The following is a 26,337-nucleotide window of genomic DNA, read 5'->3' on the forward strand; positions in this document are numbered from 1 at the left end:
AGCTCGCATGGCCAGCCCCTTTTACCCGCACACGTTTGGCCCACTGCTCAAGAGGCTTCTGCTGCATCTCATGTTTTGCTGGTTCCCCAAATTGTGGTGCCTCCAGAATCCGCGCAGGTGACTGCAAAATAATTGCTGAGTGAGGAGAAGCTGGTTGTCTGAATCCATTTGTCTCTAGCTCTCCAGAATTGGGGGGGCCCGGGGTGGGGTTGGGGCCCTTCTCCAGCATGGCTGCTTGGGCTGAGGAGGTGTCTCTGCAGGCACCGGAGAGAGTTGGCCTCCCTCTTGTGGCTCGTCCCCTCTCTGGCCTCCCTTCCGAGGCACCTCTCAGAGCTGCTTGGGACCCAGGCGGGGCCTTGGACCTTGCTGCCGCTGAGCCTCTCCTGCTCTCTGCTTGCCAGCTGGGCTGCCTGCAGGAGGAAGTGGCCTGTGGCTGGAAGGTGAGGCTGACTCAGGCCTCAGAAGGCAGCCAGGAGGAAGAAGGCCCTTATCGCCCTAGTCCTGGCCTCTGGCTGGGCTCCAGCCCCACTGCGAAGTCGGCCGCGCCAGCTCCTCCTCCCTGCAGCTCTGTGAGTTTTCTCAGGGCCCTGCCTGGCCTGATGCCCTCCCTGGAGAGCCTGCTTGTGGCGTGTGGCGGCGTCTCGAGTGGCAGCCCAGCTGTGGGTGATTCAGCCGAGGAGGAGGAGGAGGAGGAGGAGGAGGAGGCGGTGGTGGCAGGACCCGACCCGCGTGTGAGTCAGCCGGCAGGGAGGCCCAGCGGAGGAGAGGAGGATCCCGCCAGGGCTGGCCCCTGGGAGGAGGGCAGGGGTGGCCTCTGCTCCCTGCCAAAGGGGCCTGGCTCGGTGGAGAGGTGAGAGGCCGGTGGGCGGGCAGGAGAGGGCCGCCAGGAGGGAGGGCCCTGGGCTTGGTCTCCTGCCAGCCTGTCGGTTCTCTTTCCGCATGGTGGTGGGGAGAGCTGCAGAATGTCCCTTCAGCCTGCATCTTTTCTTTTCCAAGCGGGCCTTTCTTCCAAGGGGGCAGACAGGCTTTCCACACACCCCACTCCATGTTGTGCTCCACAGCCCTGCGAGGGGGTGGCTGGCCCAGAGTCACCAGGGAGCTCAGCAGGGGCATCCGCTTGGGTCTGGAGTGAGTGGGACGTCTCCCTGGCTTCCCACCTCGGCTCAAGTGTCAGCCTGTGTCCGTCCCTGTTGGCCAGGCGGCTGGAAAATGGGCTCGGGTGGAGCCTCGTAGGTTCCGTGCCATGTCCGAGGCATGCTTGCCCTTCTTGTCTGACTAAAAGCTAGGGCATGTCAACTCCATAGACATCCCCCCCCACCCAGCCCCAAGGGCTGTGGCTTTGAATCGCTCCTGCCTGGCAAGTGAAACTTTGCTCGGATGCGTCAACCTTCCATATATGTCAGTCTCCCTCAGCATTTCTGTGGTGGGGGGCGAGGGGGGATATGGGTTCCTTCTCTTCTCCCCTGACCCCTGCAGCAGCATTTCTGGCAACCTGACATCTCTGGGCTTGAGCCTGATTCCTGTTCTGGCAGACCTGATTTGGGACGGCCAGAGCCCCGCTATGTACTGTGCCCACACCGTAGCCGTGGGCCCCTCCAGCCCACCCAGCTGTGCCTCCAGACCCCACCTTTTGCCTGAGCGGGGCCGGTCTGGGCCCCCCATCAGGGTCGCCCCTCCACAGGGCCGTGTCTGGGTGCTGGGATTCGTGGAGGAGAGGCCTGGGGAGGGTCAGTGGCTGGAAAGTGGCCCGGATTCTGCGTCTGGTCACGGATAAGTGTCGCTGCTGTGATGGGCGTTTGGGAGAGGTGCTTGCATGGCTGTCCGTGGGCCCTCCGCTCCGTGCCCCACTTCTCTGCCCTGCATGTAGGACGGTGAGGGGTGGCAGTGGCTTATCTGTGGGGAGCAGTTTGGGGTGTGCAGTTCTGCTGGGGGGGGGCTCATGGCGGTGGGGGGAGTGGAGATGAGGAACGCACAACAGGCTTGAGTGGGACCCCGCCTGGAGTGAGGATTCAGCAGTGACGGAAACTGGAACTTAAGGAAATGCAACAGGTGTCCCCCCCACCCATGGCCGCCAGCCACAGTGGAGGAGAGGGGCATGGATGACCCCTCCTGGCCTGACCCAAGACCAGGGCGGAGCACGTGCCAAGGTGGCCTAACTGGAGGCCAGGAGGCCACTTCTGTCCCTCTCTCCTTGGAAGCGGGAAGGGCTGGAGAGGCCTCCGTTCTTTGTGTGCCTCCCCTGGTCCTGGGTCAGGAGGGTCCATCCAGTCCAGAGGCCTGGGCCGCTTTGTGCAGGTCTGGCCCCGGGGCAGGCATGTGTGTGTGTGCGCTGAGGAGCCGCTGGGGGGGGGGGGCGGGATCCGGGGGAGTGACGGGGCGTGCATGAGAAGCAGACCCGTCCGGGGGCCCCAGGGCCGGGCCTCCTGCTGCGCTGCGTGGGGACCCGAGAGGTGCACCTGCGCATCCCTTGAGCCCTTGGGGGAGGCCGTGCCTCCCCTTGGGGTGCCTTGCAAGAGACCCGGGGCTCTTCTTACGGCTCCCACGTGGAGGCTCCAAGAGGCTCCTGGGGTGGCTGGGTCTGATGGCATCTCTGATGGGGCCGTGGGCAGACAGGAGGCAACCTCTCCCCCCTCCAGCCCTTTGGTCTGCCCTGCCCCACACCACCCCCTTGGCCCCCTTTCTCTTGTTGCTTGGCTCTCTGGACTGATTTGCATACTCTCCTGCCATTGGCCGGCTCAGCACCAGGGGAGGTGTGAGAGGTTGGGGAGCCATGGTGACAGCTGGCTGAATGAGGGCTTGCCTGGGGGGGGGTGAAAGGGGGCAAGGAGCAGCAGAGGGGCCCACAGAATCCTGGCAGGTCCTGCAGGCCAGAGGAAGCGGGGCGGGCAGCAGCAGCCGCCCAAGGCTCCTTCGTGTCTTTTGCATTCGGATCTGCCCAGGCTCAAGCACCCTCGGTGGTGGTGAGGATCCGTGGGTGCAGCGGTGGGAATGGGCCAGGCCGGGGCTCAGGGGGCCAGGGAGCCCTTGTTCTGCAGGGGAAGGGCCCTCACGAGTAGGGCTTGGCTGACTCCCTGGGGTTCTCTGGCGCTGGATCCCCCCCGTGTGGATGGCTCTGTGGGGACGGTGGAGGCCGCGGACCGTCCTTCGCGTGTCGAGGCACGGATTGGACTCAGTGGCCTCTGCGCCCTTTCTATGATTGTGTCTCTTGCCAAGAAACGGGGGGGGCGTGGTCTCCCACATGTGGCTGTGTGCTGTTTTCTCTGGGTGCAGGAAGGGAGGGCTGGGCAGTGGGGCAGGCAGGGCATCTCTGCAGCCCCCCCCCCCTTGAGGCACTTCCTTTCACTTCAGCCCTGCAGCTCAGGGCCCCAGCACCGCCCTGCGTGCATTTCCCCCACTTGCTTCCTCCCAGAACTCTGGTTTCGTTTTATGTACGTGGGCACTTGCGTGCACACCCCCCCCCCACGAACTCAAAGCGTTAAAACGCCGCCTTTGGGAAAGCCTCCAGTAAGGGAGGGGTCAGGAGCAGAGCGATGCCAGGCTTTGGGGAAGAAGGCTGAGCTTTGGAAAGTGGGGGGCGTGTGTGTGTGTGTGCCAGGTGGGGGTGCAAGAAAGTCCCGGGGAGTGGACCGTCCACAGCCGAATGCTGCGTGGACTGCGCTTGACCTCCCCGTGGTATAATTGGTGGCAAGGCGGGAATGCCCTGCCCATGGAACTCTTTCTGGAGAGTTGTTTAAAATGCTGGACTTTGGCACCACAAAGGAATGCTGAGGCTGCCAGTCCACTCTGCGTGGGTGGGTGAGTGAGTGGCTGCCTGCAAGGGAAGGACACGTGTGACTCGCCATGTGAGGTCAGCAGGGCACGTGTGTCTCCCTCGAGGCAGGCCTGACCCATCTCGGCAGGGACGGGAGACGGCTGGCCCCGAGAGAGGGCCCAAAGCCCTGCACCGAGGAGGCGGCTGGATGAGTGCCGAGGATTTCCTAGCAAGGAGGGGCAGGGCTCACCTCTCCTGGTGCCCGGAGCACGTGACCCGCCGCCGCCTCCTCCTCGAGTGCCCCCCTTGGCCCCCCACCCAGCTGAAGGCCCTCGTCCCCATCTTCCTCTGCCGCCTTGTGCTGCGTGTTAGATTGTCACTTCTTGCGGGGCAGGCACCTCTGCCTGTGGCTCTGTCGGTCTGTGATGATCCAAAGGGGCATGGAAAAGGCTCCGTCTCCCCCCCGCCCGGCCCTCGGTGGGGGGGGGCTGTGCTGGCTCCTTGGCTGAATGGGGGGGCCTGTCCGTCTGGGCGGGAGAGACTCTTCCCAGGGGAACGGGTCCCATCCCGCCCTGTCTGAAGGCAGCAAGGGTCTCTCGCCTCGGGCCCCTTAGTGCAGGGATTGGGAGGCAGCCGCGCCCTCACCCTCACCCTTTCCCACCAAGGCTCCAGCCACTCTCCCCCCAGGCACTTCTCGGGCACAGAGAAGAGGCCGTGCCCAGGGGGCTGGCGCGACTCTGTGGGAGGTGGGCACTTTGCCTTTTGCAGCTGGCTGTGGCCCCCAGCCCCACCGGGAGTGGGGTGGAGAGCGGACCCCTGCCCTCTGCCTTGCCCTTGGCAGCCGGGCCTTTGTTGTGCTGCCTGCAGAGGTGAGGGCTGGAGCCCCGGTGTGGGCAGCGGCATCTTCCTCTTCCTCCTGGCTGCTCCTCTTGGCGGCGGCGGCGGCAGCAGCGGCAGCATTAGCGGCTGTGTGGAGGCAGGGCGCTCGCTGGCTCCCCACCCTGCTGCCTCTGCTGCTGCTGCTGCTGCTGCTGCCTCTTTGTTTTCTGACAGGAGCCTCCCAGCCCTTTTCATTCTGGTGCAGTTGCTGAGCAGAAACCTGCCCGCCCCGGAGGAGGAGGAGGAGGAGGAGGAGGAGGAGGGCGGCTGCTGGGTGTTGCAGAGCAGGCAAGTGGTTTGGGGGCCTCCCGGTGGTGCTTCGGTCTGGCTGCACAGGGCGCGCTGGGGTCAGAGGTCACGGCTTCCTTTGGACAGCGTCTGCTTGCCAACAATGGGATGAGCTGGGGAGGGTCTCAGCCTAGGTGCCGCCTTGCTGGCTGGCTAGGCCTGTGAAAGGAGGGCTTCCGGAACGGGAGGGGAGGCGTGGGGGAGAGCTGGGGGGCAGCAGCAGGCAGTGGGGGAGGAGGGAGCGAGGGGGCTTTGATGGCAGTGGACATGGGGCGGGGGGGGCTGGCTACTGACTTGGTGGGTGGTGGGGGGAGATGGCTGCAAGGGAGGGCTGAGGGGTCCTGCAGCTGGCCATGCCCCTCCTTGCCCCCTCACCCTGTTCCTCTCCCCGCCTTTTGCATTCCTCAGCAGGACTCCAGTGTCGTCCTCGCTGCTGCCGCCGCCGCTGCCGCCTGCCCCCCCCCCCCCCCGCGCTGCTCCTTGGCTTGAATGAAAGCGTGTCCTCTCTGGGCTTTCAGCAGCCCCCCTTTGCTGCCCCTGTGTGGAGTGTGGCCCCTCTGCTCTCTTTCCCTGCCATCTTGCTTGATTCCCTCCCCACACCACGCTATGGGGACAAGGCCGGTGGCAGATGTGGGGTGGGAAGTTTCCGCAGTCTTCTGCCTTGAGAGCCCTTTTGGCTCCTCTCGGGCCAGGCCGAAGACCCCAGAGGCACCTTGCCCAGAAGGCAGCGGCGGCAGCACCTGGCCAGGACTGGCTGGGCTTGTGAGAGAGAGGCTCCCCCCCCCGCCCACCCAGGAGACAATGGGGGTCTTCTCCCCCCTGACCTGTCTTCTCCGACCGCCTGGTCAGGCCCGACTTTTCTTCACTGTTTCCCTCAGAAGCTGGAGGCTGATGGAGCGCTTTGGTGCTCCGGAGGTGCTTCTTCAGAGGATGTTTCCAGCTTTGCTTTCCCTTGCCACTTTAAAATGTTATGGATTTTTACAATATCTTAACAATCAAGTTACACTTAATTAAGTAAATGTTGACTTCCCGCTTACCAGTCTGCGCGGTTCTTGTTAACTATACATATAAGCCATTGCTATAATATTACAAAACATTTGTACTCCGCCTTACAATTCGATTTTACCCGACCCCATCCTGCTGTGATACTAAATTTCAAGCCCTGCTGAAAGGTCCATGTTATAAAAGTAGTTTTTTAAGTAAAGTAAGAAAGGTTCCCAATCTTTTTTAAAACATTCCAAGTTTTCGTCCCTTATAAGTGTTCTAAGTTTTGCCATCTCCACATATTCCAAAATTTTTGGCAACCAGTCTTCTTTTGAAGGCATTTTATTATCTTTCCATTTCTGCGCATATACTATTCTAGCCGCCGTGGTTGCATACATAAAAAAAGTTACATTTCTTCTAGAGAGCTCTCCTTGAGTTATTTCCTGAGCAAAAGAGCACCCATGGAGAGCAGTTTTGTTGCAAAAAAGAGGCACGGGGAGACCGCTGAGTCCCAGATATGAGGAGGCAAGCTGTGGTCACTTTGCAGTGGGTGAAAAACACTTGGCAGCTTTATTTATTTGATGGATTGATTGATAGATATACTGCCCTTCCTAAAGTGGCTCAGGGCAGTCTACATTAAAACCAGAAACAACAAAACAATTAAAAGTTTTTTAAAAAACCCAAACATTTAAACCAGATTAAAATTCAAATTAAAATCCAGGCTACAAAGATGGGCCTTTAAGGCTCTCCTGAGCGCCTCCTAGGAAGGTAGCCCTCTCCTGTCCATGGGGAGTGCTTTCCACAACTCAGGGGCGGGAAGGCCCAATTGCAGGTCGCCACCAGATGAACGGGGGGTGCCTGAAGATGGACCCCTCCTGAAGATCTTAATGAGTGGAGGGGATCTTTTAGAGAAAGGTGCTCTCCCAGGTAACCTGGACCTAAGCCATTCAGGGCTTTAAAGGTAATAACCAGCATTTTGTACTTTGCCTGGAAACATATTGGCAGCCAGTGCATAATGTGGTATCTCAGGGATACCCCAGAGACCTACCTGGCAGCCCATTTTGAACTAACTGAAGTTTCCAAACTATATTCAAAGGCATCAAGCGCATTGCAGTACAACCTGGAGGTTACTGGCTGGGGTAACAAGGTTTTCAGGTCATTCTCCTCAAGGAACTGGAGGAGTTGTCGAATCAGTCGCAGCTGGTAAAAAGCACTCCTGGCCACAGCCTCAAGCTGAGGCTCCAGGGTGAGACCCGGGTCCAAGAGCACTCCCAAGCTACGGACCTGTTCTTCTTTCTAGGGGAGTACAAACTCGTCCAGAACAGGGAGCTCTATCGACTCATCTTGCAGATTACGACCCCCAACAATGAGCAGCTCCCAGGCGCAGAGCCTGACCGCCAGCGGCCCCGCTTATTCCGCCCCCCACGTCTGACGGCAGACGCGGGGAGCGTGGTCCGCCTCCCGAATGGAGCTGCCCGACTCCGTCCGGGAGTTGGCGTGCGGCTGGCACTGCATTTGCAGCGCCGGCCATTTAACTCCCTAAGAGGCTGCGCGGCCCCTTCGGGAGCTAGACTGGGGCTGGCGCTGCGTTCGCTAACTGCGTTCTTCTACTAGGGAAGAGCTGCTTCTGGCCACACCTGTTTTAAAGACCAACGGTCGCCCAGTCAAGGGCCACCCTCTGAAATCTACCCGAGGCATTGCCTGTGCTCGGAGGGCCTGTGGCTATGCACGCTCATTTCACATGTTTCACGGCTAAGCTCGGATTTTTTTTTTTTTTTTTTTTTAAGAACATGGTTCTGTAGCTGACTTCTGGTGGGTACATGTGAAAGGAGTGGGGTGGATTTCTCTGTAACGGTCCATGAATGAGAACTTAGACCTCCGCTTGCTCGGTTTCAGGTGTTTCCCTGCGAAGTTAGTGCAGCTTTTGTACTCTGGCCTAATGTTTTCCACCGGTGTTCTTTCAAGGCAGATCAAATTGGTGGAATCGGTGCCTTGGTGGCAGAGCAAGCCTTGTAAACGTGGCCACATCCTTCCAGTTCCATCCACAGAGAGGCCCAGGCCCAGCCAGGAGCCTAACTCCCTGCTAAGCCCCTGCTAACTGGGCAAAGAGGTACCTTTTTAACACGGTGATTCTCTTTATTGAGCAGGGGGAGAGTAACTGGCCCTCTCCACCCCCAGCACAGCACCTCCAGTGGCTGTTGCTGGTGTCTATCTTGTTTTTTTGTTTTTAGAATGTGAGCCCTTTGGGGACAGGGAGCCATCTTATTTGTTTGTTATTTCTCTGTGTAAACTACCCTGAGCCATTTTTGAAAGGGTGGTATAGAAATTGAATTAATAACAACAACAACAACAACAACAACAACAACTCCTCTGCTGCGCACAGATCTGTCCGCTGCACACACGTTCATGGGCAACACCGTTCAGTCCGCCTCCTTTTTCTCTGGGAAGTTGTGCACAGTTCTTGCTTGTTGTGCGATGTCTCTTCCTTGCATTCCCTCATACTTGAGGTGTTCGAGAGGGCAGACGTCTTCCTGCTTGGAGTAGGCCTCGTGGCTCCTAATGTTCCCTGTCTGCCTATTAGTGCCTGCCTTGGTCTTGCACATCCCGCTGCAGTGAGGGAGCCAGTTCCAGGGGCCGGGATCTGTTCTGATTTGATCTTGGGCGGTGAGCTTGTTGCTACTCTTAGAAGTGGCTTCTAACAACTTGAACTTCTTTGCGATGTGTCCACTTCCCCCTTCTGGCCTAGAGTCTCTCTGGGCCTGGCCAGGGCTTCATTTCTTGATCCTCTGCTCTGTGCTCTCTTGGCAGCTGTGGTTAATCTTAGGCGAGACGCGGATGGTTCCTTTCTGGAGCCTGAAGGCCACCCTTTCCCGGGCTGCCCCTGTGAGAGGCTGCTGCAGATGGAGACGCTGCCTGCAGAGCCACGGGAGTGGATCTGGGTCTGGGGGAAGAGAGAGCTGCCCCCTCCGCTGCCTCTCCCAGGGCCGCGTGGAGCTCACCAGAGACGTCTTGCAGCAGCCACACACGGGCACTCCTGCTTGGAAATCCTACGGGGCGTGGGTGGGGGTGGCGTGGGTTCAAACACTTTTGGGGCTGCTTCCATGAGCTGGATCCTATTTATTTGTTTTATTGTTTATTCAGTATGAGCCACCTAATGGCGCAGCGGGGAAATAACTTCTAGGGCGCAAAGGTTGCCGGTTGATGCTGGGGATTGCACCTGGGGCTTTCTGGGCTCCATCACTAAGCTGCAGCCCTCCCTGACTTGGGGGCCCCATCCCCAGCCGTCGCCCATCTCGTCCCACTCCCAGTCCTCCCTGTCCCCAGCCTGTGGACTTGTGCAAGCTGAGACCAAAGCCACGGCCCTTGTAGCGACACTTCCCCCAGCATGGACCCCAAGAGGGGAGTGGGCAGAGCAGTCCGTGGCCATCCTAGGCCCCCTTGGCTGCGCAGACCTCACTTCTGAGCAGCTCCTTGGCTCTCACACAGGGGCGAGCAGCTGAGGGGCGGAAGGGATGCAGCCTCCGCTGCACAGAGGTTGGACTCAAAGACCTCCAGAGTCTCTTCCAGCTCTGCTGTTCTGTGATTCTGCCGTGGGGCGGGTGGTGGGGAGGCCTTGGAGGGTGCCAGACAGGGACAGGGCCTTTTTGGTGATGGCCCCTTACTGTTGGAGTTCCCTCCCCAGGGATATAGGAACCTGCCATATACTGAGTCAGACCAATGGTCTGTCTAGCTCAGTATTGTCTTCACAGACTGGCAGCGGCTTCTTCAAGGTTGCAGGCAGGAGTCTCTCTCAGCCCTATCTTGAGGATTCAGCCAGGGAGGGGACTTGGAGCCTTCTGCTCTCCATCTCCTGAGGGGGAATCTCTTACAGTGCTCAGCTCACACATCATCAAGTCTCCCATTCAGATGCAACCAGGGCAGACTCTGCTTAGCTACGGGGACAAGTCATGCTTGCTGCCACCAGACTGGCTCTGCGGTCCGAGGGAAGCTTGGGAGCGCCGGTGCCGGTAGTGTGGTTGGGCGGGGATGACTGAGATGAGGTCCTGGCCAGAAGGTGGGGGGAGAGGCTGGGCGGCTGGGCATCGCAGTGGTGTGGGGCTGTGCCATGGGGAGGGGGGCTGCAGAATGGAGCCCTCTTCTTCAGGCAGGGCGGCCTGAGCCTGGGGGGGGGTGAGTGTCCTGGAGCCTAGCCCCCCTCCTCCTCCTGCCTGCTCTGACCTGCCCAGCGTCTGGCTTTTCTGCCCAGCCCGGAACCGATGGGCCAGTCGGGAGCAGGGCAAGGCCGCCCTTGCCAGACCAGCAGTGGGAACGGGACTGGCCAGAGTTACTTTCTGTAACTGCCCTGGGCCATTTTGGAAGGGCGGTATGCAAATCGAATCAAATCGATAATGATAATGCAGGTGCTGGGCATTCTCTGGGGCGTGGCTGGTGGTGATGCTTGGGGGCAACGCCTGAGCCCTGGCATGCACGGTGGGCTTGGAGGTGATGCTTTGGGGTCCCTGCCTGGGAGGAGGGAGGGAGGGAGACCCAGCAAGCATGGCGAGCCGTGTGCTCCGTGTTTAGGTGAGAGGATGTGGTCGCTTTTCTGGGGAAGGGTCCCCACTGCTGCTTCCCTGCTGCCCATTGTTAGGAGACTGCCGTGCGGAAAGGCAAGAGGGGCCTGGGGCAGGGCTGGAGGCTGGAGCCCCACCTGGGGGGGGGGATGACTGGGCTCCATCCCCACTCCCCTGTGTAGAGGGTCTGGAATGGTTACTTGCTGGTGGATGAAGAGCACTCTGTGCATGCTCAGAGGCACCCTCCCATGGCATTCAGTGCCCAGGGCTCCGCCACGAGGCCTGTCTCTTTCCTGCCAGGCAGGGCAAAGCAGGAGCTGGAAGGAGCAGGCTGGCAGGCAGCACTGGCCTTCTGGGGGTCTCGGCTTGTGGCGCCTGTTCCTTCGAGCAGGAGGTTTGCAGTCCTCGTGGTGGTGGTGGTGCTGCTGCTGCATTCGAAAACAGGCAGGCCGCTTTGGTTGTAGCAGAGGAAAGTGTGGTTTGGCCACTAGACGAGGCCCTGAAGAAGTGGGGCCCCTGCTGCTGCTGCAGGTTGAGTTGTGCCAGCGGTGTGCTGGAAACCAGAGTCACTCCCTGCCCAGAGCCTCCCTTAGAAAGAAATGGGAGGAGAGACCGGTCAGGGTGGAGGGGTGGGGGGAGCAGGGGGGAGCCCTGGCGCCGGGGCCAAGCATCTGCGTGGCATGCAGAAGGCCCCAGGCTCAGTGGCAGCAGCTCCCGCTGAGCCTGGGAAAGACCCCTTGCCTGCTGCAAACTGGGGAAGCGGCTGCCAGTCAGAGCAGACCGTAGGGAGCTAGCGGGACCCAGGGTCTGACTCCGCAGAAGGCAGCTCCCCGCGCCCCTGTGGCTTGGTGGCCGTGGAGCAGCGCGTGGAGTTGTGGCTCCAGAAAGGGGGTTGAGGGGTGGGGAGCCGCTTCAGGGACACAGCGGCCAGTTCCAGCCTCTCTTCAGAAACCCTCCTTTTCTGTGAAGCTTTTGGCCCGACGCACTCTGCCCCAGTGTGTGTCCCCATGAAACCGCCATGCATTCTTCCCTGTCTTCTTCCCCATGGTGAAATCTTGAGTGTATGCACCTCGGGGCAGGGATCTGTCTTATTTAAACAAACCTTTTGTGGGTGAGAAAGTATTTTAAGCTTTGTAGAGAGAGAAAAAGTGCAGTGAAATCAGACCATGGAAAATGGGAATCTTCATTTAAAGGGTGAAACAGGGAAGATTTGGCAGCCTTTTTGAGAAATGGCCCCAGCGATCCTGCCCTCCCCTACGCTCCCGGGAGGAGCCGCAGGGCCAGGGGGCACCCAAGGAGGCGGGGGGGGGGGTTTGCTCCTCTCTCCTGCTCTGCCTCCAGGCTGCCCATTCGTCAGGTAGAGCGGCACAGTTAACCGCACACTGCCTGGCTCTCATGAATGCTGGGCAGGGCAGGATGGGCGGGAACGGAGCTCTGGCCAGGAGAGGCAGCCCTGCCTCCCCCCCTCCGCCCCCCACTCTGAGGTCCAGCTCACTGGGCCTGATTCATTCTGAGCTGTGGCCCTGCAGGGGGGCTGCCCGTCTCGGGAGCGCCAGAGTGCCCCCTGCCCTCACCTCCTGCTCTGCTTGCCCTGCTCAGGTGCCCAGCCCGCTGCCCTGCCGGATTGCGGACGTGCCATGGGAGAGGGGCTCTGCTGCAGCCCTGCGTCTGGAAGGTGCTGCAGAAGCGGTGAGTGGGCCAGCGGCGGGCGGGGTGTGTGTGTGTGAATCTGCTTGGAGGGAAAGGGAGAGGCTTCCGTCTTCATTCACCCGGGAGACGTTGACTGCTCACAGCCCTTGGCGCTTGCCCTCCTGCATCCCCTGGCCAAGAAGAAAGCCGCTTTGTGGTGGGGACCCTGTGGGAAATCAGGCCCCGTCAGTGGGGACTGGGATGATGGAGCAGGAGGAGGAGGAGCCCCGTTTGGACCCACTTTCCCCATTTGTGCTCTAGATGTTTCCTACAAACGGGTGCTGTTTGCGTGAGGGGAGCATGGTGTCCAGGGCGAACGCCACAGCCTCGGAGGGTGATGGGGAGGAGCTGTAGCCCTGCTGGGCTAGAGGGGCCAGTGGTCTGGTTCCCTTGAAGGTGGTCTTTGGGGCAAAGCCCCTTCTCCGGGGCTGAACCACCACCTGCCCAGCCCCTTCCCCCTGGGGGTTGGGCCGGTGGAGGGAGGCACAATGGGGCCCCTCTTCTCTTCTCCCTCCCCCCCCTTCTGCTCTAGGAAGAGGGAGAGATGTGGAAGGAGGATGCCCTCTTGTGTTCTTTGTTTTGTTTAATGGGGGAAAGGAAGGGGAGGGAAGCCGCTTAGTGCTCCGCTTCAGGCAGCCCAGCGTCCTGGCCAGTGGGCGCTGGTGGGAGCTGCGGGAGCTGCTTTCTCGCCTCTGCAGCCGCCCTGAGCCCTTTTTGGAAGGGCGGTACATAAATAAAACAAAGACACCTTGGATAAGACAGAAACCAAAGAAGGCGGCTCCTCTTCGGAAGCCTTCAGACGCCTCGTCTGCTCCGGCAGCGGCAGCGGCAGCAGCTCTCCAAGGCTGGAGGCAGAGAAGGGTCCTGCTCAGCCCTGCCTGGAGCTGCAGCCCACCTGCCCGCGAAGCAGCGGCTGCCCCACTGAGCCACGGCCACGTGCCCAGCGTCTGCTCTCGCTCCGCCTTCTCTCTGTCCCCCTGGCTTCCTGTCCAGAAAGCGACCCCTGGCCTATGGAGGAGGAGGGCGAGTTTCCTGGAGCAGGGCGTCGAGGGCTCTTGGCCGGCCGGTCCTGCTGCTGGGCCTTGCAGGAGGAGCAGCTGCTCGCACAGAGGCTTCTTCCAGACTGCTCTTCATGGCGCCCTCAATCCCTGGGCTGCTCCGAAAGTCACTCTTCCCACCTGGGATGGGGCTGGCCGGGGGTGAAGAACCGTTTCTAGGCACTGGGGCGCTTCTCTGGCCCATTTCCTCCGGGACTCTGGGCAGGACTTGCCCAGGCCGAGAGAGACCCAGAGACACCCACCCTGCCGCCTGAGTCTGCTGATTCCCCCACCCCGCTCTTGGGACCTTTGGACTGTGTCTTCCGGAGGGAGGGAACAGCCCCAGCCCTGCAGGCTCCTGACTCCCCTGGATTTCCTCACAGGGCCTGAGCCTGGAGGAACGAGGCAGGCAGGGAGGGGGAGGCAGAGGAGGGGCCCACCGCTCAGGGGCAGAGGCACTGTCTTTGCAGGCGGAAGGGGCCAGGTTCCGTCCCTGGCGGCAGCATCTCCAGGTAGGGCTGGGAAGAGCTGCTGCCGGCCAGTGAAGACCGTGCTGAGCTCGACAGGACCCAGGGGGTCTGCCTTAGAACAAGGCCGCTGCTGATGTGGCTCTGAGCAGGCTGCCCCCCTGACCCCCTTCCTTGCAAGGGCAAGGAAGGCGCTTGCCAAGAGCCGCCTGGCTTCTGGCCTGGCAAGTGCCCCAGGGTCCTGACTCTGCCTGGCCCTGGGGTGGGGCGTCCCTCTGCAAGTCGGCCAGGGTCTCGGAAGCCAGAGGCTGATCTGGGTGCGGTGGGGCCACTTCAGCCACGGGGCTCTCGGCTTTGCTTCTCCGTTTTGCTTCGTCCTCTGGTTCTTCACCTTTGCAGCCTTTCCAGCACTGCAGCCTCTCTCTCTCTTTTAAAGGTGGGGTGTTTGGACGGCACATGGGATTTCAGATGTGGCTGCCCCATAGGTCTGCATAAAGGGCATTGGATTTCCCGTCCTTTCCCTAATGACCCCTAGTATGGGGCTTGCCTCTTTCACAGCTGCTGCATGTGCAGGGATGTGTGTGTGTGTGCGTGCACACACACATTGCTGCCAAGGTGTCACAGCTGCCTCTGCTTCCCGGCAACACCTTTGGTTGCTCTTTTTTCTCCTACCTGACCCCAGAGCTGCAGTTCCCACAGGCTGGCCATTCATCAGGTAGAGCTCGCCATGAACCATGAGCAGTTCCATCTTGGGTGTGTTGAGCTTGATGTGGCGATCAAGCCGAGATGTGGGATTGGATTGAGGGGGGACGCCCTGGGGTCGAGAGGCAGAGCTGGGTGTGACTGTTGGGATCTAGGGGGCACTGAAAGCCTTGGGGCATGATGTCAGGGGAGAGCAGCGAGGGGCCGAGAACAGGACCGGGAGGGACCCCAGCAGAGAGAGGGAAAGAAGCTAGCTGTAGCAGGGCTTTCTGCCACCATAGATGGGGCAGAAGGGAGGCTGATGGGTCTGAACCTTCCTGGGGCCCCCCTCCAGCTGCTGCTGCTGGTGGTCTGTGGCTCCCTTGCCGTTGCTCAGGAGCGGGTGGGGACTCTGCCTGGGATCCTTCCAGAGGCCCCTGGGTGCCGCTGGGAAAAGACTGCTGGGAGAGGCAGGCCCCTGGCCACCGCCTCGGGCTCCCGTGCTTCCCCGGGTCCCTCTTGTGCGGCTCCTCGGCCTCTCCCCTCTCCCTCCAGCGGTCAAGAGGGAGGCCTTCGGCCTTCAGAATGCCACCGGTCCGGAGGATGTGCCTGCCACGGGCAGAATGCGCTCTTCCTCCCGGAGGACTCCGTGTCTTTCTCTTGAGCTGGGTGCAGGGGTGCTTGCAGGCCTTCGCCAGAGCGGGTCAGGGCACAGCAGCACGGTGGGGGCAGCCTCCGTTGCCGGGGCTCACGGGGTGCCTTCTCTCCTCTCTCTCTCTCCCCAGAGCTGCTGCTGCTGCTGCTGCTGAGTCACCCGGCCGGCCGACAAGGACTCTGAGGCGCCCGGCGAGCAGAAGGCGAGCCGCAGCCCGTGATGGTGGGAGCCGTCCCCACCCCCCGCTGCTGGGGAGTGCCGGCTGGGGAGGGGTCGCCCAGGAGCCGTCTGCCGCTGGGGCCGGAGAGCTGGGCAGCCGGGAGAGGGACTCCGTTGTTGCAGAGGGGTAAGTGCTCGGGAGCTCGGCCACCCCTCGGGCACGTTCGCTGCCGGGCTGCCCTCCCCCTCCTCCCCCCCCAGGCTTGCCCCTGCCGCAGGGCAGTGTTTGCCAGGGGCTGGAGGAGGGTAGCCCAGCAGCAGTCCTTGGCCTCGGTGTAGAGGGGCCTGCCAGGGCCGGCGGGGAGGAGCGGCACGGCAGCCCGTGAGGGGAGGCTGTCGGGCGCCCAGAGAGGGACTGGATGGAGCAGGCCCAGGTGGGGGATCCCGGTGCCCGGGCAGACGGAGAAGCCCGCGCCGAAGCACGCGGGCTGATGTGACGACCGAGGCGGGGGTGCCGGTTTCTCCACTGGCTTTAAACCTTCACAGATAGTGGCTGTGCGGGAGTGCTGGACCCGGACCCGGGGAAGGGGAGCTGTGCTGCTTTCCTCCCGCCCCCCACTCGCCAGCTCCACTGCAGCACACGGCTCTTCCTATGCTGCTCTTTGCTCCAAGAGGGGAAACATCTCTGGGTCTTTCCTGCCGGGGCAAATAGCCGCTTCGGACTGAGCAGTTTTCACTGGGGACAATGGGAGAGGAAGGGGGAGTGCTCTGCTGCTCTGGGGCCCAGGGCGGCTCACAGGTGGGCCGTCTTCACCCGCATGACTCCAAGGCCGGACTATGCAGATCAGTTAGCGGTTAGGTTCGGGGGGGGGGAGGAGGAAGCCCCTCCCCAGTTCTCTGGGTCCTGCGAGGCTCCAAGCAGGCCGCTCCTCAGAGCTGCAGCTGGGCTGCTTTCCCTTTCGTTTTCCCTTCAGCTCCTCTGTGTTGTTTTCCTGCCTTCCCCGCCCCCCCACCCACCCCCCAGCTGGGCTGCAGCATTGGATGGCAAGACCGCCTCCACGGTCCCCAGCGCCACGTCCCCCAGTTCCCGCATTCCCCAGCGCTACGACCGCATTCCCCAGCCCCGCCTCGGCGGTCCCCAGCGCTCCCCTCCCGCCGCCCTCGGACGCGCCAGAAAGGCCTGCGCCCCCAGGGCCCCCCTAGGCCAGAACAACCCGGGCCTGCCGGCACTGGCATCCGTGCACCCCAAAACCTCCCCGCAGGCCTCAGCGGAAGCGGCAGGAGCAGCGGAGGGCAGGCGTTGGACCCCGCAGCCACCAGGGCACAGCCAGGCCAGCGTGTGGTCACCAGGAGCCCACCCTCGGCCCAGCAGGAGGTGGTGAGCGGGGCCCCGGCAGGGTCTTCTGAGCCGGGGGCCCCTTGGGGTCATCTGGCCCAACCTCCCAGGACTGTGACCGAATGGCCTTCTGATGTGCCTCCCTCCTGGGGTCTGTGGCTGGAGAACCTCCTCTCTCTCCGCTGCTGCTTTTGAGCGATATGATGCCTTACAAGCAGAAAAGCGCCAGCGCTCTAGGCGAGCCTCCCCGGCCTCCTCCAGCGCTGAATCTCCCCTTCTAGGAAGGCAAAGGAAAAGAGAAAGCATACGGAGAGATCCCAAATGCCCAGGTCCAGACGGTGGGATGTTAGCGCCCACTCCTCTGATATCTCTGATCAGGGGTCCGCTGTGTTGGGGACGCCCTTACTCCAACATTAATCCCAGAATACCAACCCAGAATTATGTGGAATTCAGGCCTGTGTTTTCCCTCTGAGCATACACAGAGTGCGAAACCAGGTGTAGTTCACAACAACTGTCCCCGGGCTCAGCCCCCTCAGGGCCACGGGGAACCTAGCCAGCGGAGCCCCCCCAGGCGTGGCTCAGCTTCAGACCCTTCCCTCCCTGGGGGACCCTCCCCACCCACCTGGCCATATAGACCCGGAAGAGCCAGGCCACCCTGGGTCCGAGAGGCAGCTCTCCCAGCGCTCGGGCGCTTTGGGTTTCCTTTCCTCTGTTGCTGTCTGTGTCTGCCTCTTCGCACTGACCTGTCCGTGCTCATCCTCATTATTATCCTGGGCAAGGACTCCCCAGAGCCCTACACATGCGGATGGAGTCTGAACCTCGCGGGCCGGCCGGCCCGCCCCTCCTCTGCCGCCAGCGACTGCGCCCTGAGCTGTCTTGGCCGGCGAGCTTGGACTCCAGCCGGAGGCCTCCGGGGCACGTGGACGCCGCTCTTCAGCCGTGTGGCGCCATCCCGCAGCAGCCGGGAGCGCAGCCGATGGGCAGGGAGCGGTCCGAGCCGCAGCGCCTCCAGTACCGCTCTCCCCTGACTCCCCCGGCTGGCCAGAGTTTGATTTTGAGTACCCGCGACCCCCGCTCGCCCGGGCGGCCAAACCGCGTGTACTCCTCCCCTGCCGGCAATGGCGGCCTCGGGTTCGAAGGCCCCAAGAAGGCGCCGGCAGCCAGATCACGGGCAGCTGTGGAGGGCGTGTGACCAGGAGTCCAGCCTCGACGGCACCGGAGGAACTGGTGAGCTCGGCCCATGCTGGCTCTTTCCCCCCAGTAGTCTGACCTCCCCACTGTGGGCTCCACGGGGTCATCTAGTCTGACCCCAAATACCCCTGTAGCCCAGGCCTTATTTGATCTTCCGGGGGATATGCCGCCTACCTAGGGTGCGTGAATTGAGGATTATTGGCAAAGTCCTGAGAGAGATGGTGCCTTAACAGTATACATAAGAAATCAATAAATACATGAATTAAAGGGAAATGCGGACCAGGCGGGCCTCTCCCTTCTCTCACAGTGTGGCTTCCAGATTTAGTCGGAGGGAGCTCCGTGTTCACTCCTCTGTGATTTATTTTATTTTATTACTTCTGTTCAACACTCGTGTTCTGCTCTTCTCCGAGGAGCTCAGATGTTGTTGTCCTCACAACATCCCTGTGAGGTAGGGTGGTTATGTCTGGTCGTGGGTCCCCAAGAACCCCAGGGTTACCCCTCATAGTGGTATGGGGAACTTGGCCCTTCCCTTCCAACGGCCTTCTAGCTCCATTGGGGACCCCCACTCACCAACTGAACCAATGGGCCAGGAGGACCTTGACCACCTAGGTCTGAGGGCTAATGGCCTGATGCCCAAGCGCCAGTCTCACTTTAGCTCCCCAGAGACTTCCAGGTGGCAGATCTGGCCCCACTTACGGCCCGAACCATACATGCCTTGAGCCCAGCCCGGCAACCTCTCAGGAGGCCCTGCCAGTGGGTCAACAAGTGCACGAGTCTTCCCAGGTTCTAAGCAGTCTAGCATAAGCCTCCCACCCCTCAACAGTTTGTGGAAGCGGCCAAACTCCTCCCAGCAGGCCAGATCCTCCACCTAGGAGTGCTGATGGACACCCAGCTGGACAAACTCTTCCTGCCCCGGGGCCGAAGACATACCCTGGAGTCAGGGGGACGAATGGTGCTGAAATCCAACTTCGCACCTCTCATGGACCTGTCCAGATTGCTGGGTCTGATGGTGGCAACCCTGGGGGCGTTTCCGTCTGAGGCCTCTGCAGTGGTTCCTCCTTCCCTTTCAGACGGGCATAGCTATTAAGTCCAACCGACGGGTTGCTGTGCCCCAAGGAGTTGGACGCTCCCTAAGGTAGTGGCTCACCCCCCACACACACATCTTTCGAGGGGGACGGAGTTCCTCGATCCCCCCAGGATCATCGTGACCACGGATGCCAGCAAGAGGGGATGGGGAGCACACCGTCGGCACCGGTCAGTCCAGGGCAGGTGGTCGGCGGAGGAATGCCAACACAGCATACACTGGCTAGAACTCAGGGCCATCTGCCTAGCCCTGCGGGAATTTGTCACCTCTCTGCTACATCGCCACGTACTTATCCACACGGACAACACCACGGCGAAGGCTCACGTAAATTGTCAAGGGGGGTACCAGGTCCGGGCCCCTCCAGGCGGAGACAGCACTACTGTTCCTCTGGGCAGAACGCCGTGTGGAAGCCTTGAGGGCTCACCACGTCCAGGGCAACCTGAATACAATAGCGGACCGGTTGAGCCACTCGGACTTCCTACCAGGGGAATGGTGCCCGAACCCGAAAACCTTCTCCTCGTTGTGAAGCGTTTCGGCCTGCCAGTGGTGGACCTGTTTGCGACCCCAGTGGACACGCAGTTGCCACGCTTCTTCACGAGATTTCCCTGCCGACAGGCGGGAGCAGTGGATGCCCTCTCGGCACCATGGCCCCTGGGTCGCTTCTGCGCATTTCCTCCCTCCCACCCCCCTCCTGGCAAGGGTCCTGCGCAGAGTCGAGCTGCTTCAATCCCGGCTCATCCTGGTGGCCCCGTACTGGCCACGGAGGCCACGGTTCGCAGAGATCGACAACCTCACCTCCCACCTGCTGCCCCCCCCCCCCGGTCACGCCAGATCTCCTGCAACAAGGCCCAGACTCTCATCCCGATCCAGGCTGGTTAAAGCTAGCCGCCTGGAAACTGAGCAGCGCCTCCTGAAGCACCATGGACGCTCGACACCATCCTGAACACCATGCTAGCTTCCAGACGCCCTTCCGCTAACCAAATATATCAGTCTGTGTGGAGGGCCTTCCTCCGCCGGTCGGACCACCACGGGGTGCCAAGAGGGTCCGCCTCCATGTCTCACTTGCTACAGTTCCTACAAGACGGTTTGGAGAAGGGTCTCTCGGCGATCCCTCTGAAACGCCAAGCCTTCTCCCTCGTGGGTCTCATTGCAGGTACCTCTAAGAGAGCTGGCCGTAGTCGCCACCCACACCTCAGACGTTCCCTGCAGGGTGCTACTCTCCTGTCCCCGCCGGTGGTCCACCGTTTCCCCACCTGGAAGCTGCATACCGTTCTCCAGGCCCTTCAGGGCCCCCCCGCGTCGAGCCATTGTCTTCTCTTCCCCTGCGGATACTATCACTCAGACTTGCATTGCTAGTGGCCATCACCTCTGCACGCAGGGTGTCTGAGCTCAGGGCTCTGTCCGTACCCAAAAACCTCGGTATCTTCTCGGAAGACTCGGTTAAGCTCATCCAGAGCCTTTTCCGTCCCAAGGTAGCATTCCCCTTTTCACAGGTCCCAGGACGTCGTGCTACCTTCCTTTTGCCTGCACCCGCTTCCCCCAGCGGAAGAGGCGTGGCATGAGCTCGACGTCTGCAGATGTCTCACAATCTACATCAGGCGGACCAAGCACATTAGAACCTCTGAGTTCCTCTTTGTTTCCTTTCTCCTTGCACTGGAGAAATGCTCCATTTTACCCTTTGTAGAGAAGCTCTGGAACTGGTCTTCGCTATTTTTCAAGCGAGGGCTACATTGGCCCCTTTCTCCATGGGTCAGCCCCCCCCCCGTGTTTCCTTTCTCCATGGGTCGGCCAGTGACACCCGCCACCATAGCTAGGTGGCTTAAGGCTTGTAGATCTCTGGCATATGGATCACAGGGCTTCAGGGCTCTGACTATGGTTCTCGCCCATTCCTCTAGGTCAGCGGCCCCGTCAGCGGCTCTTTCCACTACCGCTCCCGTCCAGGACATCTGCCGAGCGGCGACCTGGTGGGCTCCCTCTGCCATTGCCAGACACAGTAAACACGATGTGTTTGCATCTGCACAGGCGGCGCCCGGGAGGAGAGTCCTCCAGCAGGTGCTCCCTGCACGGTAGTAGCTGGTGCCCTCCCTCTTGGGACCCAGAGCTTTGGTAAGTCCCCTCTGTGAGACGCCCTCGGACCCAGAGCAGCAGCGAACGGAGCATTGGTGACTCACCGTGAAGGCGCCTTCTGGCTGCGGGGTCCAAGGGCGTCTCGACCCACCCTTCGTGCCAGCTCCCACCGTCCAGAAATCCGTTAGTGTACATTTTCTGCCAAGTGATTACTGTAACGTTGGCCTAGTTAGTTCTTGGCCGTGTCTGTTTGACTTGGTTTTTGCACATGGTTTACCAGGGGCTAGCTGCGCATCGCTGTGCCTGTCGCTTCTGGTACTAAAAGAACTGGGGAGGGGCTTCCTCCTCCCGAACTTAAACGCTAACTAATTTGCATAGTCCGGCCTTGGAGTCATGTGGGTGAAGATAACCCATCTCTGAGCTGCCCTGGGACCCTGCAGCAAGAAGGAGCCTTCACGGTGAGTCACCAATGCTCCGTTCCCCCCACGTTCGTCTCAGTCCAGATCACGCTCTCCATTGCTCTCTCCCCGGGTTTCCTTCTGTAGATCTTTAGGGCGGGCAGAGGTGCGTCCAGTAGCAGCTCATCCTAATGAGCCGGGTGGGGTGGGATGCCAAAGGAGGCACAGCTGCCTCTGCTTCCTGGTGGCACTTCTGGTTGCTCCTCTCTCTCCTGCCCCGCCCAAGAGCTGCACTGCCTGCAGGCTGGCCATTGGTCAGGTAGAACTGTATGGTGGCTGCCCAGCTCTACCTGACTGATGGCCAGTGCAGCTCTTGGGCAGGGCGGGAGAGAGAGGAGCGACCCGAGCAGCTGCAGGGGAGCAGAGGCAGCTGCGTCTCCTTTGGCGCCCTGCTGGCTCGTTGGGGCCGGGCACTACTGCCTGCTTCCGTCCCGCTTTGCTCAGGAAGAGCCCGCAGCTCTGCCCAGAGAGCTTAACGTGTGCAGGAGGCTGACTAGACCGGGAAGTGGGTGGCGGTGGGGTGGGGTGGGGTGGGGTGGGGTGGGGGAGGATCGGCCTCCTGGGGCCACTCCCTGGCCCGGATGCCTCCCTGCATCCCTTCCCTCTTGGTTGTCTTCCAGATGCCGCCATGCAGCACGCGTCGTAGCAGGGGGCTCGCCCAGACTCCCTGACCCCGCGGCACTTTAGCCCCCCACCCCTACCCCTCATGCGGCATATCAACGCTGAGTCGGCCCTCCCCCAGGAGCTCAGCGCAGGGACGGCGAGCCAGCAGGAGGAGGAGGAGGAGGAGGAGGAGGAGGAGGAGGAGGACACGGCGGGCCCGCGCCCCTGGCGCCCCGGGGTCCTCATGGGCTGCAGCCCGCCAGAGCTGACCTGCCAGAAAGTGTACCAGGTGTCCATCTTCTCCCCGCTGGCTGGCTGCTCCCACCCGCCAGAGCAGAGGGCCCCCGGGCGGCAGCCCATCAAGCGGGCCTGCCTGGAGCCCCAGCGGGCGGCCAAGGGCGAGTGGGAGTCGGCGGGCAGCGGGCCCTGGGACGACGCCATCGAAGATGGGCTCCTGGTGGACGAGCTGTCCCTGGGGGGCGCTGCCCAGCACTTCTCCCACAGCGGCCTCCGGGTCTTTGAGCACCGCCAGGAGGCTCCTCCCAGCCGCTTTGGGGGCTGGGAGCCCCGGCCGGCCAGGACCCTGGGGGGCACCGCACAGGCAGCGCCGCACCCCCCCTGCAGCACTTTGCACACGAGAGACTGTGCCCCCGCACTGCTGGGGGATCGCCCCAGGGACGCTGGCCCCGCCAGGAGGCAAGGGGAGGAGAATGGGGCCCAGCAGGACGAGGGGGCTGGCAGCCCGAAGCTCCCCCTTGATCCTGATTTGCACAACCTTGCACACCCCTCCCCGCCGGGGCAGCCGCTCGAGGCCAGCGGGCATGCAGAGCCTGGCCCTCTGGCGGCAGCCCGGAACCCGGAGGCCAGTGGGCTGGGCTCCTCCGAGAAGACCCCGTGCTCGAGTGCCCGGCTCCCTGGGGCCGGCAGTGGCAGCTGTCCGGCCAAGCGGAAGCTGCTGCCCTCAGCCGAAGGGGCGACGGAGACGGGCTCTGAGGACGAGGGCCTCTCGCCGGCCCGGAAGAGGAGGAGGAGGAGGGCCCTGCAGTGCCCCGCCACCCCAGCCGCCTGCCGCAGCACGGACGCCAAGGGGGCCCCCTTCTGGAACCACCTGCTGCCTCCAGCCAGGGTGAGTCCTCGGCTCGCTCTGAGTTGGGGAGCGAAGCCACCGCGATGCGCCAGCCTCCTGGGCAGGTGTGAGGGGAAGCCGAGGGGTGGGAGAGCGGGTTCGGGGGCAGAGAGAGAGAGAGAGAGAGAGACCCCCTTCTGCAGATATTTGGGGAAACGCCTGAGCTGCTTTGCCCCTCGTAGACGGTATGAAACGAGGTCTCTGCTGCCTCTCTCTCTCCGTGAAGGCCTGGCAGTAACTCTCCCCTCCGGCTTCTATACAGTGAGAGTGCGGTGATGTCGGAGGGGGTCTCTTTGGCATGTCAGTACGCAGTAGTGGCTTGTCCTAAGGAGCCGGGGGGGGGGGGGCGCCCAAGGAGGCATAGCTGCCTCTGCTTCCCGGCAGCGCTCAGGTTGCTCCTTTCTCTCCCGCTCCAGCTGCTGCCTGCAGGCTGACCGTTCCTCAGGTAGAGCTGCGTACCGCTTGACCAGACAAATGGCCAGCCTGCAGGCAGTGCAGCGCTTGGGCAGGGGAGGCAGAGAGAGAGAGAGGAACCACCGGAGCTGCTGATGCTGATGGGAGGCTGAGGCCGCTGTGCCTGCGTGGGTGCCCTGCTGGCTCCTTGGGACGGCCCACACGGAGTCTCAAAGCTGTCCCTAAGGCTGGAGAAGCCGGGTCCTTGGGTGGAGGCACCTGCAGTGCTGTCTCTGGCCAAGGGGAGTCGGGGGTGGCTGGTCAAATCAGAGTTGTTCTCTTTCCTTCAAGGGGCGGGTGGGTGGGGCGGACCTGGCAAAAGGAACGGCGCACCAGCCACGCTAGAAGACGCGCCCTTCCTCCTGCGGTCTCTGCTTTGAGATGTCCTCGCTCTGGTTCCCGGCTGGATGCTGTTTGAGGCCTGAGTCGAGGGGCAGAGGACCGCGGGGACAGCAGTGGGGGTGCTTGAGAACTGCCCTTCGGGATCTAGGCAGGCTGGCGCCGCGGGGCCTTGCTCTGCTCAGAAGCGCTCTCCTTGAAATGGGCTCCCACGTGGGGAAAGGTGGCTGCAGAGTGGAGCCCCGATCGGCCCAGGTGCTGAAGAGGCTAGGCTGGGAGGGGCCCTCTTCTCTCCACTCGGCGACTTCTCAGGGGCCGGAGAACACCCTTCCCACCCCCAGCGTCGCCTTGGCGGGCCTGGGGGCAGTTTCCCCTCCCCATGCCAGGGCGGTCCCCGGCTGGCTGCTGAGCACGTGAGCTTCCTGCCTCTGCCTCTCTCTCTCCGGAGTGGCCCAGGCACGTGGCAGCGTTCTTGCTCCCAAGCCGCCTCTGGGGCTCAGGGCTGGGGTTATTTGGGTTGCCCCCCTGCACCTGCCAGACGGCCCTCCCCCGCTCAGCCCATGGTCCCATCTTGCGCCACACCCCGTTCCCGCCCCCCCCCCCCCCACACACCTGGGATCTGGGGTAGTGCTGCTTCTGGAAGGCCAGTGCCCTGGGAGACTGCGGGTGGGATGACTGCTGCCCAAAGAGGGGCCTCTCCTGGGCAGCTGTGGTGGGTCCGAGCAGGGCGGCCACGCCTGGGGCTGTGCCTCCGGGGCTTGGCGGTGGGCACTGCCCGAGGGGGAGCGTGCTGCAGGTCCCCTCTGAGGCGGCCTGCCCCTCAGGCCCCAGTCTCACCTTGGCCCCGTCCAAGGAAGTGCCCGCTGTGTGTGAAACGGAAGGAGTCCCAGCCAGCCACAAGGAGAGCTCTGCCACGGGAGGGCCGCTCGGGCTGTGTTGGCAGATTCTGGTCCTAGCGCCCCCTCCCTTGTGTCTCCCCCCCACCCCACACAGGGCTCCGCCAACAGCAGCGCCGCCAGCCGCCAGCTGAAGACTGGGCTGTGTCTCAAGCAGTAAGTGTCCCCTGCCCCCAGGGAGTGGCTGGTCTGTGGGGCTGGGGGCCCGTGACTCCCAGAGCCCGGCATGCCGGCTGCTGCTCCCCCCCGCGCCCCGGCTCAAGGGATCAGTGGGGCCTGACCCAGTGAAGCTGCCGCCTCCCCCCCCCCGCATTGCTCCATCCTCGAGCCCAGCAGGCCCCTCTGGGTGGTGGGCCTGGGGCACCCGCCAGGACTGACCCCGGCCTTCTGCCCCAACAGGAGACGTCTCCGCAGCAGCCTACGCCGGAGTCCAGCGGGCAGCAGGCCCACCCCCGCCCCCTGGGCCGCCACCCCCTCCACCAGCCGGGCCCTGCTGGGGAACTTTGAGGTAACAGGGGGGCCTAGGGCGGGGCTGGATTCCCAGGAGGCCACTCTGGCTCTGACCCGGAGGGAGGCGAGGTGGGGAGCCTTGGCTCTGCCGGGCCACTTCTTTCTGACACGGGCTCGCTGGTCCTGAAGGGAGCCAGGCTGGCGTTGCCTCCCCCCCCCGCAATTCCCCCCCGCAAGCCAAGACGTTGGGGCAGGGCTGACCAGCCCTCCTCTCCAAAGAGGGGGAGCCGCGGGAGTCTTGGCCGCCCCAAGCCGCAAAGGGCTCTGGAGGGCCCAGCTGCCTGTCCTTGGCTTTCGCTGTGGAATGAGCGGCTGAAGGGCCTGGCGGGAGCTCGGCTGGCTTTGGCCACAGCCTGGGCTGCCGGGTGGCCATCCCTGGCCACCCCTTTCCTTCTTTTCCACAGACAGAGGGGTCAAATTGTTCTGCCATTTTCAGTCTTGTCTTACTGGGGGTCCCCCCCCCCCGCCCCGCGGCAGCAGCGGCTTGCCCTAATGAGCCGGGGGCGGGGGGTGCCGCCAAGGGAGGTGCAGCTGCCCCTGCTTCCTGGCTGCAGCTCAGGGTGCTCCTCTCTCCCCTGTGAACACCAGAACAGCCCTGCTGGGTCAGGCCCCTCAAGGAGGCCCATCTAGTCCAGCATATCCTGTTTCACACCGTGGCCCACCAGATGCTGCTGGAAGCCCACAGGCAGGAGCTGAAAGGGGCAGGCCCTCTCGTCTCCTGCTGTTCCTCCCCTGCAACTGGGACTCAGAGGCATCCTGCCTTGGAGGCTGGAGGTGGCCTACAGCCCTCCGACTAGTAGCTGTCAATAGACCTCTCCTCCATGAAGTTATCCAAGCCCCTCTTAAAGCCATCCAGGTTGCTGGCTATCACCACATCTTGTGGCAGAGAGTTCCACAAGTTGAGTATGCATTGTGTGAAAAAGTACTTCTGTTTGTTGGTCCTAGATTTCCTGGCAATCAATTTCATGGAGTGACCTCCGTTTCTAGTGTTATGCGACAGGGAGAAGAATTTCTCTCTGTCCACTTTTTCCACACCATGCTTGATTCTATAGACCTCTATCATGTCTCCCCGCAGTCGTCTTTTTTCTAAACTAAAAAGCCCCAGGTGTTGTAGCTTTGCCTCATAAGAAA

At 62.1% G+C, this 26,337-nt stretch overlaps 1 protein-coding gene across 1 annotated transcript in view; it reads left to right on the top strand.

Annotated features, from left to right (window-relative positions):
* The window catches only part of ATOSB (atos homolog B), a 35,199-nt gene that overhangs the window by 4,082 nt on the left and 4,780 nt on the right, over positions 1–26,337 (top strand). The window contains exons 2-5 of the mRNA XM_053297562.1: positions 15,115–15,330; positions 21,900–23,008; positions 24,794–24,852; positions 25,096–25,204. Coding sequence (XP_053153537.1) covers positions 21,986–23,008; positions 24,794–24,852; positions 25,096–25,204 — 1,191 coding nt within the window. The 5' untranslated portion in view covers positions 15,115–15,330; positions 21,900–21,985. The remainder of the gene's footprint in view (positions 1–15,114; positions 15,331–21,899; positions 23,009–24,793; positions 24,853–25,095; positions 25,205–26,337) is intronic.

Source organism: Hemicordylus capensis, chromosome 2, assembly GCF_027244095.1.
Source record: "Hemicordylus capensis ecotype Gifberg chromosome 2, rHemCap1.1.pri, whole genome shotgun sequence".
Classification (NCBI taxonomy): Eukaryota; Metazoa; Chordata; class Lepidosauria; order Squamata; family Cordylidae; genus Hemicordylus; species Hemicordylus capensis.